At 36.6% G+C, this 15,101-nt stretch overlaps 1 protein-coding gene across 6 annotated transcripts in view; it reads right to left on the bottom strand.

Annotated features, from left to right (window-relative positions):
* WWP1 (WW domain containing E3 ubiquitin protein ligase 1) overlaps positions 1 to 15,101 on the bottom strand; it is a 122,974-nt gene that overhangs the window by 22,703 nt on the left and 85,170 nt on the right. For all 6 annotated transcript variants that reach the window (XM_059043562.2, XM_067017542.1, XM_067017546.1 and 3 more), the window contains 6 exons: positions 10,182 to 10,236; positions 10,013 to 10,097; positions 9,755 to 9,883; positions 5,070 to 5,145; positions 4,890 to 4,961; positions 2,069 to 2,157 (listed from right to left, as the gene is read on the bottom strand). In XM_059043562.2, the coding sequence (XP_058899545.1) occupies positions 2,069 to 2,157; positions 4,890 to 4,961; positions 5,070 to 5,145; positions 9,755 to 9,883; positions 10,013 to 10,097; positions 10,182 to 10,236 (506 nt within the window). The remainder of the gene's footprint in view (positions 1 to 2,068; positions 2,158 to 4,889; positions 4,962 to 5,069; positions 5,146 to 9,754; positions 9,884 to 10,012; positions 10,098 to 10,181; positions 10,237 to 15,101) is intronic.

Here is a 15,101-nt window from a genome sequence, read left to right as displayed (position 1 = left end):
AACAAATGGAACAGAAAAAATATTCAAAGACATAATAGAAGAAAATTTCCCTTAAATTAAGGAAGATCTTAATATGTTTCTAAAAAAAAGACATAAAACAATCAACAATGAAATTAATGAACTTCAAAGAAAAGGCCTATGTGGGCACCCAGAGGAAAAAGCTTCCTACAAGGGGCTGGCCTCCCACTTCATAGTGCTTACATTCAATACTAGAAGACAGGAAAACAATGTCTACAGAGTACTGGAAGAACTAGTGTTGTGTGAGAAACGTATATCTAGTGAAGTTGTTGTTTAAATACTAAAGCAACAGAAAACATGTTCTCAAGCATGCAAAACTACAGGAATATGTCACCCTTGTGAACTCCTGACTAAGCCAAAACCAATACATGAATCAAAATAAAGAATTTGGGAATAAGAAAATCATGGTGTGGAGTAACTGACTACATACATTATATGCATTAAAACCATCAAAATATAAAATAAAACCCAAACAGTTAAGGTAAAAAAGGGTTCAGATAAGAATGCGACTGTTAAAGTCAGACACTGTAAAAATGATAGCATATTTCATTTCTAAGATGTACCTTTCTTTTAAATGTCTGAACATTTCTGAAATTGAGACAAATCACAATAGATGTGATATGAATATCCATTGTGACAGGAAGTGTTTCTTTTCTGAAAAAACTTAATAATGTTTTAGATGAGAAAATATGTTAACACAACCAGCTCTGATAATCCCACATATCTACCTCCACCAGTTGTACCCAGTCCCATAACTCTTTTTAAAAGCCAGCTGTACTAAAATTGTGATTATGTAATTCTGTACACCTGTGAAATGAGTTCAAAAAGATTTGTTTCTATGAAAAGCAAGTTTAATTCTATGGAAATATTTAGTGAAAGTGTTTTACTAAAAAATAAATTGCTGTCAAATTAGGTTTGGGCAAAGCAATTGAGGGGAAAAAATTAAATAAAAGGGACTGCCCATTCTTATTGCTTCACAAGTGCCTGTTAACAATATACTTAGTGAATGTGGAAAACTTTATTCTCAAAAGGACTCAGACTGGATTAAAAACACAAACATAAAACCAGCATAAACTGATATACTAGCAAAGAATAAGAAACAACCTTATGGATGCTGATCCATTAATTATGCTATCTCCAGACAATGGAGTATTGTGCAACCATTAGTACTAGCTCTATATATGATATGGAAAGATGTCCATGATATACAAAATAACAAAATCAAGCTGCTATATAGTGCATATTGTATGATCAATTCTGTTTTTAAAAACAGCAAATATGTACACTATCACACATATATTCAAATTTATATACAGGGTCCCTTGAAAAACATGCTTTTGAACTTTGCAGGTCCCCTTATATGTGGATTGTTTTCAATAAACATAGTACCTCTATTTTCATTTTACAAATCTTTAAATTAACTAAGTGGGGGGAAAAGTTTGTGTTCAATTAGAGATAACAGTGTGTGGAATCAAAAGAACTAGGGTTTGAGTCTAGATTCTATCCAAACTGCTTCAGCTTCCTGCCCTTGGGTGAGTCACTTATCAATTCCTTTGTTTTGTTTTGATTTTAATTGAAATATAGTTGATTTACAATATTGTGTTAGTTTAAGGTGTACAGCAAAGTGATTCAGTTATATTTTTTCAGACTATATTCCATTATAGGTTTGTACAAGATACTGAATATAATTTCCTGTGCTATACAGTAAATCCTTGTTGCTTATCTATTTCATGTATAATATTTTGTATCTATTAATCCCATACTCCTTTGTTTCTGAAGCAGAGACAGCAGTATGCAGATTTTTGACAATGTAGGGGTCCGCATCCCTAACCCCCATGTTTTCAAGGGTCAACCGAATAGGCAGAGAAAATGTACAGGATAACCAAAATAATAATAATAATGGTTACTGCTAGACATATGTGAATATTTCAATTTTTGTTTTTAAAAATAATTTTGGATTGCTGTTGAAAAAATGTATCATTTCAAGAATATATCCACTGCATACAATGGAGATACACTTATTTCAAAGCAGATATGTTTTTTATTTTACCTTGCTAGACCACCATAATCAAGTCCTTCTTCTCCTCTAAATATTACATATAATCGCCTCCTCAAGTCATAGGGTTTTAATGCCATAATCTAATTAAAAACAAAAACAAGGATATTTAATCACTCACGTATAACACAAGTTTCCTCCAAAACAATTTTATTTAAATGTCACCTGTATTTTCAAAAATTACACATTTCCTTACCTTATACAACAATGCTTTTAACTCAACAGATAACTGGTTTGTTCCACAAAGTAGCAAAGATGTACCCTACTCTCCTAAGCTTTCTCTGATACACTTTCATAAATCTCTTTCCCCTCTTCTGGTATTATATTAAACGGTAGTTCTACTTTGGGTTAGTAGCAGAGAGGAACAGTTTGACACAGAAAAGTTTTTAAGGTTAGAAAATATTCCCTCCTCTGTCACTCTCCAAATTTTACCAGAATCTTGTAAAAGGTGACTTGTAAATTTTTTTGGCTAGCAACACTTAATGAGAAGCAAAAGTTATTGCTCTGGGTCCTGCTTATACCACACATTCCGTTTCTCAGTAGGAAAGAAACTCAGCTATTGTGAAGAATTATTTATAAGATTATAAATTTAAGCATAAAAAAGTATATCTTAACATAGTATCTATACTAAATTCTCATAACCATTAAAGGCTTATACTAAGGTTACTAGTAAATAGGCTTTACTTCTGGATAAAAATGAATAACTTCCCAAAGCCAAGACTGGTCTGGGTTGGGGCACAGCTCACCAGCAGACCTCCACTTCACAGGAAGTCATTGGCTCAGTCTTGCACAGCACGATTCTCCCCAAGCCAGGGAACAAAGCAAAGCAAAATCTACCATGAATTTAGATGTGCACTTACTTACTAAAACAAAGTTCACACAGAGCTTGGGACTAGCTAAGCATTTATCAACTCAAACCAAAAGAAGTTGTGATAATAAACAGCTATATTAGTATCTTGTCCAAACTCCAACAGCTATCAAAATGAAGCTAGGGTTTGAACATCACTGACTTGAGAGAGTTGTTATTCCATTTTGGCTTGTACACATAAAAGTCCCTATGTACCTGGACACAAAGGGAATTTTAGTTCATCACTGTAATACTTTGGGAGAGGACTGAGAAGAAAAATTCTCGACCTCATCAGAAAAAGAAGAACTGACAATATTCTGACTTTTCATCTTTATTCAGCAGATGATTCAGGAAAGGCAGACCTATTACATTCATTTATTCATGCACAGAATGTTTATTAATACCTGCTATGTGCAAGACACTGTTCTAGGTACTGTGCACAGCAGCAGTAAATTTAAGAGTTGTGATCTCTTGGAGCTTCACTCTAGTAAGGGAGATAAACGAAGTGTGTCAGGCAGTGGTAAGTGTTAATAAGAATGAAGTACCATAAATGGCTAGAATGGCATTGTGAGGGAGGTGAGCAGAGAACTGCCATCTTAAATGGAGTGCTCCAACAAGGTCTGAGATCATGACGTGTAAACAGAAACCGAGAGGAGGTGAGAATTGAATTAACACTAGGATTATCAGAGGAACATTTAAATGGAACACAGTACCTATACCAATCTAATTTTAAGTAGTTTAGTAGCATTATCATGTCTTTTTTGTTTGAGTTAATAAAGTCTTAGAAAAGTAAATAAGTGTCAAAATGTGTCAACTTGTTCCAGAAGCTCTATAAGCTTTCTTTTAGTAATCTAATTCATGGCAGGATGGTTTTGTCTCTCAGCCTAGGTACCTGTGCCTTCAAAATGGAGATAATAACAGGAGCTATCGCAAAGGGATGTTGTGGATAAAGTAAATGAAGTGATAAATCTAAGGTGCCAGTGCTAAGCATATGGCAGTCACTCAATACATGATGGGGTTTATTATGACTATTAATGTAATGGACACTCAGTAAGTGGTAGTCATTGTTACAGCTGTGTTCTGAATGGTTTAAAATTTCTAAGCCCTAACTCCCTTTAGATATACAGAATACAGTGACTGAAGTTGTACAGTCTCTCTCAGTATCCGAGGTACATTGGTTCCAGGACACCCCCACAGGTACCAAAATCTAAGGATGCCCAACCTATGCATATCTTCCCATATATTTTAAATCATCTCTAAATTACTTATAATACCTAATACAATATAAACACTACATGAATACAGGCATGCCTTGGCGATATTATAGGTTTGGTTCTAGACCACTGCAATAAAGAGAATATCAAAATAACTCAATCTACACGAATCTTTTGGTTTCCCAGTGCATATAAAAGTCATGTTTACACTGTATTATAGTCTATTAACTGTGCAATAGCATTTTGTCTAAAAAGACAATGTACATACCTTAATTCAAAAATACTTTATTGTTAAAAAAATGCTAACTAAACTATCATCTGAGCAAGTCATAATCTTTTGGCAATAGTAAATCAAAGATCACTGATCACAGACCACCATAACAAATTAACAGTAATGAAAAAGTTCGGAATATTTCAAGAAATTATGAAAATGTGACACAGAGACACCAAGTGAGCAAATGCTGTTGGAAAAATGGTGCCAAGAGACCTGCTCAACACAGGGCTGTCACAAACCTTCAATCTGTAAAAAACACAGTACCTGAAAAGCGAAATAAACTAAAGCACAATAAAACAAGGTATGCCTGAATTTGCTGGCTGCAGAAAATTCAAATTTTGCCTTTCGAAACTTTCTGGAGTCCCTCTTCCATGCCACCCTGGAATATTTTCTATCCACTGCTGGCTGAATCCATGGATGCTGTACCTGCAGATACAGAGGGCTGACTGTACAATTTTATTCTGATAACATTTTTCTTACCTGTTGAAAGGAATCTTCGAACAATGTCTGCCGGGACACATTGATCTTTACATGACTGGGTAGTGCATTAGACTAAAAAACAAAAATAATATCGTAATATCATGTAAGTTACAGGACATGTATTGGGTAAGGATAAAACTAAATGATTATGAACAGAAGATTTATTTACCACCGTAGTACCTGGCACAAATAACGGAAGTGAGCAAGTTTCCACCTAAAGCTGCGTTCATAAGCAATCTGTGGACCACCTTTAGTTCTAAAGAAAAACAAAAACAAACCATATGTTAATTCATAATAAAACTAGATATTTAACATTTAGCATGAAATTGGAGTGTACCAGGGTCCTACAAATGACCATAGGAAGGTTACTTGTTGGGAGAGAAGTAAAGATATATTTAGTGGGCCAACAGAGACTTGAGCAATGAGGACACACAACATACACAAAGAGGGAGGTCTTGTGTATGGATGGATCTTTTGTAAAGAAAGTTTATGTGCCAAAAGGATGTAACAGCAAACCTAAGAATTGTATGCAAGCAAAAGCATCTTTTGGAAAAAAAATGAAAACATTTATTGAAAAACAAAAACAGATTTGTCATTAGCATAACAAACTAAAGGGTAATAGTAAAAAATATTTTTTAAGAAGAAGGGGTACAATCCCAGATAACAGAGTGGAGAAGCAGGAACAAAATTAAACATGTTGGTAACTCGAAATAAATAAAAAATGTATAAAACAGTGATAATATGTAATAAATTTAAATATTTATGTATATGATACAGAGTCATACTTAGCCTAACAGGAAAGGTTTCCTCATATTTGGAAAACAAATATTAAAAGCCAGTACTATTTCAGACAAAAGTCATAAAACATAAATAGTATTCATCAGTTCATTCAGTCCCATGTAATTAATTCTTATTGATCCTGATCTCTTGTTAGCAGTTTATGAAGCCATCAGGTTTTCCATCAGAATTCTATAATTTCTTACCCAGTTTGGTGGTATGATTTAAAAGTTATCAGAAACCTGTATTTGTAAAAAAGTCTTTTCTATGAACCTTCTTGAAGCTCTTCATTTTTGTAAAAGCATCAGAGTAATATAAATGTCAAAGACTTAAAATGGCATGGTTGAAGACCTGATTACAATGCAACTGACCAAGAAATTTGGTTATCTATGCAACATATAACATCATAAGATAATAACTAAAATTATGACGTAACATTATACCAGGACATATCCAATTTTAGGAACTGCATATAATTTCTGGAACATCTATATTAATAACATTTACCCACATAACCTAAGAAGGTTTATCATCACTCATTTGACAATGCTTCCCATGTAATTCAACATACCAAATAAATCTAATTATTCTAATCTCTCTATTTGAGATGTTTCAAGGAACTTCTGTATGATCCCAAATTTAGCTAGAGGTCAGAAGAATCCTTTTAGCACATTAAAGCTACCTTTCTATTGGGGGGAAAAAAATAAATCCACACAAAAATACTTTTGCCTGGCAATAAAATATAAAAAAATAAAATAAAATAAATAAAATAGATAATCAACAAGGGTACCGCACAGGGAACTCTACTCAATACTCTGTAATAACCTATACGGGAAAAGAATCTGAAAAAGGATAGATACATGTATATGTATAACTAAATCACTTTGCTGTACACCTGAAACTAAACATTGTAAATTAAATATATTACAATACAAAATAAAATTTAAAAAATTTTTAAAAGGATATTAAAAAAAAACTGACAGATTTTCAAATAATCCAGCAGTCCTAACAGAGTACTGTAGGGGAAAAAAATGTTTCAAAGGGTTAATTCTCACTAACATATTGAGATTTACATTTTTATTAGAAAACAAAAATAAACTGACATTAGGATTTGCAGGAATGTAGATTGCGGGGGAGGAAAAAACCAACAGGCACGATACATGTCACCATGTAGGCATGATACCTACAATATAAAAATATAAAATTGAATTTTGTTGTAACACCAGGACTGGCAACAGGAATTGTCTGTGGATGGTATATGTTGCTTTTTCTACACTTTTTGGGAGGTCATAGTTTCAATCGCATTTTAGATTTCAACCATATATTAGATTGCAAAAATAAAAAGCTATGTTATTAAAAAAAAAAAAGTTAGTTAAATAAAATACTAAAGTCTACTACTGACTATTTCAAAGCAAACTTCTTGACAACCCTTAAATCCAAGGAGGAGAAAGGCTCTAGATAGAAGAGACACGAAAGGAAATTCTACCACATCTTAAAACTAATCTGAAATCGAAACAAATATTGCTGGAGAGAGTAAGCAAAGCAAAATTGAGTTCCTAGGAAGAAGTGATATCCGGTCACCCAGTTCAGCTAAGTCAGTGAGGGAAGAAGCAGGGTGGGTGGCATGTAGGGATAGGTTCTAGTCACATTGAGACTAGTCACAAGAGAGAGGCATAAAGAACTTTCACAGTCTTAGGGAACATTTTGGAATGGATGGAAAATGTTCTCTTTTGTTGTCAGGTTCAAGTGAATTCATTCAACAAATATTTACAAAATGCACAGTATGTACCTGGCACTATTCTAGATAGTGAGAGTATTATTGGTTAATAAACCAGATTAAAATACCTGTTTTTTTGCAGCCTATGTACTAGTGAAGGAGATAGACAAGAAACAGAATGAATAAGTATACTGTCAATATATATTCAGTGTTAGAAGGGGATAAATATTTCACTACTCCCGCTCCTCTAGAAGGAAGAAAAGGCAGTGTAAAAAGGACGAGTGAAGTGGGGAAGAATTTTTAAATTGTGAAAAGGGTAAACAGAGAAGTGTTCACAGATAAAGCAGTATCTGAGCAAAAACATGGTGGGCGTAAGCCATATAGATAATATTGAGGGAAACAGCATACCAAGCAGAGGAAATGAAAGCCCAGATGTGGAGGCATCAGATGTCTGAGGTACAGCTAAGTGGCCAGGGAAGCTGAAGCAGAGTGAATGAGAAGAAATATCAGAAATGAGGCTGAAGAGATAATAGGAGTCAGATGCCATAAGGGCTTGGAGGCCACTGTAAGTACTTTGCTTTTCACTCTGATTGAGATGGAAACCACTGAAGGGTTTTCTGCAAAGGAATAACTTTTTACTTAAATTAAAAGAAAAAAATTAAAAAGTCTTGCTGCTTTATGGAGAATAGTATTACATGAGGTGTGGGTAGAAAGCAGAGCAATACTTAAGAGGCACCACTCCAAGTGAGAGAGCGTGGTAGCTTGGACCAAAGTGGTGGCAGTGGATGTGGCGAGACACAGCTGGTCCTGGATACCTTCTGAAGGTGCGGTAACTAGAATTCTTGATGGACTGTATGTGAGGTAAGAGAGAAAGAGTAGTCGAGGATAATTCCAAGATTTCTGGCTCAAGCACACCTAAGAGTGGAGTTGCCTTCAACTGAGACGGAAATATCCCAGGTAGAACAAGCCTGACTGATGGCAGTTATCAGGAAAGAGTTATGAACAGAGTTATCAAGTTAGCAGCTGAATATATGAAACAAAATTTCAGGTGAAAAGTGAAAAGCTAGAGATAACATTTGTGAGTCATCAGCATATAGAAATTTTTTTAAAAGTATGACACTGGATAAGATTCACCAAGAGAATGAGCACGGACAGAAAAGAAAAGCGATCTAAGGACAGAGTTCTGGGTACTTCAATGTTAACAGGCTAAAGAGAAAAGGAGGACCCCAAAAAACAGAGGAAGAAGTAAGACCAAAAAGGCAGAAGGAAATCATGAAAGTTGAGTCCCTGTACTATTGATACTTTTGCCAGGAGAGAGAAATTTTTGTCAAATCCTCCTTATTGTGTCAAAAGAGAACTGCAAAACAACCTCTCAATTATATGAAGGCCACTTGTACCCTTAGTAAGGTCAGGGTCAGTGAAACTTCCTTGTTGTCGGTCTGAGAGAGAAATTAGAAACAGCAATACAAAGACAACTCCTTCAGTTAGTTTTCTTGTAAAGGGTGGCAATAAAAATGAATTTTCACTGAACGGATTTATAAGTTGAAGAGTTATGGATTTCTACTTGTTAATTCTCAATCTAAGAGAATTAATAGATGATGAGAATAATTCACCAGAGAAAGATGGAAGACAGAAACATGGTCACTGATAGAGCAGTTAATTGGAAAAGAGGGGGAAAGATCTAGTATGCCACCAGAGGGACTGGCCTTTGATAGGAACAAGGACAGTTCATCTTTAGAATGAAGAGGGAAGACAGATACTGATAGGCAGATAGATGTAATGGCAGGAATTTGTAAAAAACTTCATGGCTGCTTCTATTTTCTTACTGATGCAAAGATATCAAACCTAAGTGTAAGGATGAAGGAGAGATCTTTCAAATACTTAATTAAGCTATTTTTAACCTGGAAAATTCAATTTTGTTGAATGTCTCATTCTCTGACGTTGCAGCAGCATGATGCATCTGTTAAGAGCACAGACTCTGCAGACAGACTGCCTTGGTCTGAAACCACTTCCATTACTTGCCATTATGATTTTGCATAAGTTAGTTATGCTCCCTAAGCCTCAGTTTCCACACTTGAAAAATAACAGTATCTACCTCAAGGAATTTTTGGAAGATAAAAAGCTAATTTATATAAAGTGCTTAGAAGAATCCTTGGCACATAGTAATCACTAAATATTTGCTATTGTTCTTATTAAGGAATTATGTGCCACAAATCCATTCTGTAATAAAGTAGAGCAAAGGCAGGTATACTAGGGTATTACTTGTGTAGATTTTCTTAATATACAAAGTAAAATTTGTTGCTGAACTTGGCGCTAAATTAGAAGTGAAACTTTATGTCCTCAATAAATAGCATTTAAGAACTTCACTTACACAGATGACTTCCCATTGCGAGGATCTTTGAATGTTGTTGTTCTTGTATTATGATCAACAAAGTACCTAACTCCTTCCCGGGTATACCTAATTTCCCAGCCTTCTGGCAGGGGTTCTTCATTCTGTAGGCTAAAAGATAAAGTTACAATCACAAGGCGATCATTTTCTAGGTGCTAAAAATGTCTGAATCAAGGTTTACTTGATTCCATCATCAGACATGTATAAGATCACTTAAGTAAGGCTGCAGTATATACATACCCTTGAGTTCTGGGATCCTCCCACTGGGTTGTTTTTGTGTTATGATTCACAAAGTAAACTCTGTCTGTTGAATCCACTCTTTTTTCTAAAAACAGAGTGAGCACTGCATTTAGTAACTATTTGCTATATATACATTTCAGATATTTTTACCAACAACGTATTAGCTTACCCCAGCCTGGTGGCAAAGGCCCATATGGGTCATTTTCTGCAGCTAACATTGAAGCCTAATTGGAGAAAAGGGTTGGGAGGAGAAATTTAAAAAACAGGTTTTTAATATAAAAGCATAAACCTAAGCACTTGGCAGAATCACATTTTACAGTAATTTTCTAAAAAACACAATAAAGGAATGTGAATATAGTAATTTCAAGACACAAAGTCCTAAAAATGTCATGAGTTAAGAGGAGTCAATTAAGTGATAAAATTAATAGTTTTTCTAAAATGATTTAGAAATAATATATCGACATCAGTACTTTAATCTCTTAGCCCTTCCATAATAGTCCACAGGAGTGAAATGACAGGAGAAAAGATCATATAGAAAATTGTAGTGTTAGCGGGTGTGGGTTGGATCCCTGATGGGGGAGCTAAGTTAGTGGGTGTGGGTTGGATCCCTGATGGGGGAGCTAAGTTCCCACATGCCACACTGCCAAAATACCAAAACATAAAACAGAAGCAATATTGTAACAAATTCAATAAAGACTTTAAAAATGGAAGAAAAAAAAAGAAAGAAAATTGTAGTGTTAAAATGAGGTAATATTATTTGTTTAAAAATAAAATAATTAACACAGTTCTCTTTAAAACAAATGCCTAGATTGGGAGGAAGATGGTGGAAGAGTAAGACGCGGAGATCACCTTCCTCCCCACAGATACATCAGAAACACATCTACATGTGGAACTGCTCCTATAGAATACCCATTGAACGCTGGCAGAAGACCTCAGACCTCCCCAAAGGCAAGAAACTCCCCACGTAACTGGGTAGGGCAAAAGAAAAAAGAAAAAATAGAGACAAAACAAAAGGGACGGGACCGGCACCAGTGGGAGGGAGCTGTGAAGGAGGAAAGGTTTCCACACACTAGGAAGCCCCTTCACGGGCAGAGACTGCAGATGGCGGAGGGGGGAAGCTTTGGAGCCGCGGAGGAGAATGCAGCAACAGGTGTGGAGGGCAAAGCGGAGATATTCCCGCACAGAGGATCGGTGCCGACTGGCACTCACCAGCCCGAGAGGCTTGTCTGCTCAACTGCCGGGGCGGGTTGGGGCTGGGAGCTGAGGTTCGGGCTTCCATTGGATTGCAGAGAGAGGACTGGATGCATGAACACAGCCTGAATGGGTTAGTGCACCACGGCTAGCCCGGACTTTCTTGCCTCTTTGTCTCCTGGTGTGCGAAGAGAGGAGATTAACAGCGCTGCTTAAAGGAGCTCCAGAGACGGGCACGAGCCGCGGCTAACAGCGCGGAACCCAGAGATGGGCATGAGATGCTAAGGCTGCAGCTGCCGCCCCCAAGAAGCCTGTGTGCGAGCACAGGTCACCATCCACACCTCCTCTCCTGGGAGCCTGCGCAGCCCACCACTGCCAGGGTTCCGTGATCCAGGGACAACATCCCCTGGAGAACGCACGGCACGCCTCAGGCTAGTGCAGTGTAATGTCGGCCTCTGCCGCCACAGGCTCACCCTGCATCCGTACCCTTCCCACTCCCCAGCCTGAGCGAGCAAGAGTCCCCAAATCAGCTGCTCCTTTAACCCCGTCCTGTCTTAGTGAAGAACAGGCACCCTCAGACAACCTACAGTCAGAGGTGGGGCCAAATCCAAAGCTGAACCCCAGCAGCTGTGCAAAAAAAGAAGAGAAAGGGAAATCTCTCCCAACAGCCACAGAAGCAGCAGATTAAATCTCCACAATCAACTTGATGTACCCTACATCTGTGGAACATCTGAATAGACAAAGAATCATCCCACATTGAGGAGGTGGACTTTGAGAGCAAGATATATTATTTTTTTCCCCTTTTCCTCTTTTTTGTGATGTATATGTGTATGATTCTGCGTGAGACTTTGTCTGTATAGCTTTGCTTTCACCATTTGTCCTAGAGTTCTGTCTGTCCAGTTTTTTTGTTTGTTTTTTACTTTAAAAAAAGTTTTTTCTTAATTATTTTTTTATTTTAATAACTTTATTTAATCTTACTTTATTTTATTTTATCTTCTTTCTTTCTTTCTACTTTTTCTCCCTTTTATTCTGAGCCGTGTGGACGAAAGGCTCTTGGGGCTCCAGCCAGGAGTCAGTGCTATGCCTCTGATGTGGGAAAGCCACTTTAGAACACTGGTCCACAAGAGACATCTAAGCTCCCTGTAATATCAAACTGCGAAAATCTCCCAGAGATCTCCAGCTCAATACCAACAACCAGCTTCACTGAACGACCAGCAAGCTACAGTGCTGGACACCCTATGCCAAATAACTAGCAAGACAGGAACATAACCCCATCCATTAGCAGAGAGGCTGCCTAAAATCATAATAAGGCTGCAGACACCCCACAACACACCACCAGACGTGGACATGCCCACCAGAAAGACAAGGTCCAGCCTCATCCACCAGAACACAGGCACTAGTTGCCTCCACCAGGAAGCCTACACAACCCACTGAATCAACTTTAGCCACTGGGGACAGACACCAAAAACAACGGAAATGACGAACCTGCAGCCTGCAAAAAGGAGACCCCCCAAACACAGTAAGATAAGCAAAATGAGAAGACACAAAAACACACAGCAGATGAAGGAGCAAGGTAAAAACCCACCAGACCTAACAAATGAAGAGGAAATAGGCAGTCTACCTGAAAAAGAATTCACAATAATGATAGTAAAGATGATCCAAAATCTTGGAAATAGAGAAAATGAAGAAACATTTAACAAGGAGCTACAAGAACTAAAGAGGAAACAAGCAATGATGAACAACACAATAAATGAAATTAAAAATACTCTAGAAGGGATCAATAGCAGAATAACTGAGGCAAAAGAACGGATAAGTGACCTGGAATATAAAATAGTGGAAATAACTACTGCAAAGCAGAATAAAGAAAAAAGAATGAAAAGAACTGAGGACAGTCTCAGAGACCTCTGGGATAACATTAAACGCACCATCATTCGAATTATAGGGGTCCCAGAAGAAGAAGAGAAAAAGAAAGGCACTGAGAAAATATTTGAAGAGATTACAGTTGAATACTTCCCTGATATGGGAAAAGAAATAGTTAATCAAGCCCAGGAAGCACAGAGAGTCCCATATAGGACAAATCCAAGGAGAAACATGCCAAGACACATATTAATCAAACTATCAAAAATGAAATACAAAGAAAACATATTAAAAGCAGCAAGGGAAAAATAAATAACATGCAAGGGAATCCCCATAACGTTAACAGCTGATCTTTCAGCAGAAAGTCTGCAGAAACTCTGAGTGTTTCTTTCAGCAGAAACACTCCGCAGAAGGGAGTGGCAGGACATATTTTAAAAGATGAAGGAGAAAAACCGACAACCAAGATTACTCTACCCAGCAAGGATCTCATTCAGATTTGATGGAGAAATTAAAACCTTTACAGACAAGCAAAAGCTGAGAGAGTTCAGCACCACCAAACCAGGTTTACAACAAATGCTAAAGGAACTTCTCTAGGAAAGAAACACAAGAGAAAGAAAAGACCTACAATAACAAACCCAAAACAATTAAGAAAATGGGAAAAGGAATATACATATCGATAATTACCTTAAATGTAAATGATCAAATGCTCCCACCAAAAGACACAGACTGGCTGAAAGGATACAAAACAAGACCTGTATATAAGCTGTCTACAAGAGACCCACTTCAGACCTAGGGACACATACAGACTGAAAGTGAGGGGATGGCAAAAGATATTCCATGCAAATGGAAATCAGAAGAAAGCTGGAGTAGCAATTCTTATATCAGGCAAAATAGACTTTAAAATAAACACTATTAACGAGAGACAAAGAAGGACACTACATAATGATCAAGGGATCATACCAAGAAGAAGATATAACAATTGTAAATATTTATGCACCCAACATAGGAGCACCTCAATAGATAAGGCAAATACTAACAGCCTTAAAAGGGGAAATCGACAGTAACATAATTATAGTAGGGGACTTTAACATCCCACTTTCACCAATGGACAGATCATCCAAAATGAAAATAAATAAGGAAACACAAGCTTTAAATGATACATTAAACAAGATGTGCTTAATTGATATTTATAGGACGTTCCATCCAAAAACAACAGAATACACATTTTTCTCAAGTACTCATGGAACATTCTCCAGGATAGATAATATGTTGGGTCACAAATCAAGCCTTGGTAAATTTAAGAAAACTGAAATCATATCAAGTATCTTTTCCGACAACAATGTTATGAGACTAGATATCAATTACAGGATAAGATCTGTAAAAAATACAAACACATGGAGGCTAAACAATACACTACTTAATAACGAAGTGATCACTGAAGAAATCAGAGGAAATCAAAAAATATCTAGAAACAAATGACAATGGAGACAGGATGACCCAAAACCTATGGGATGCAGCAAAAGCAGTTCTAAGAGGGAAGTTTATAGCAATACAATCCTACCTTAAGAAACAGGAAACATCTCAAATAAACAACCTAACCTTGCACCTAAAGCCATTAGAGAAAGAAGAACAAAAAAACCCCAAAGCTAACAGAAGGAAAGAAATCATAAAGATCAGATCAGAAATAAATGAAAAAGAAATGAATGAAACTATAGCAAAGATCAATAAAACTAGAAGCTGGTTCTTTGAGAAGATAAACAAAATTGACAAACCATTAGCCAGACTCATCAAGAAAAAAAGGGAGAAGACTCAAATCAATAGAATTAGAAATGAAAAAGGAGAAGTAACAACTGACACTGCAGAAATACCAAGGATCATGAGAGATTACTACATGCAACTCTATGCCAATAAAATGGAAAACCTGGAAGAAATGGACAAATTCTTAGAATTGCACAACCTGCCGAAACTGAACCAGGAAGAAACAGAAAATATGGACAGACCAATCACAAGCACTGAAATTGAAACTGTGATTAAAAATGTT

The sequence above is a fragment of the Kogia breviceps genome, chromosome 17 (assembly GCF_026419965.1).
Source record: "Kogia breviceps isolate mKogBre1 chromosome 17, mKogBre1 haplotype 1, whole genome shotgun sequence".
Classification (NCBI taxonomy): Eukaryota; Metazoa; Chordata; class Mammalia; order Artiodactyla; family Physeteridae; genus Kogia; species Kogia breviceps.
This window is presented reverse-complemented; position numbering and strand designations above follow the sequence as displayed.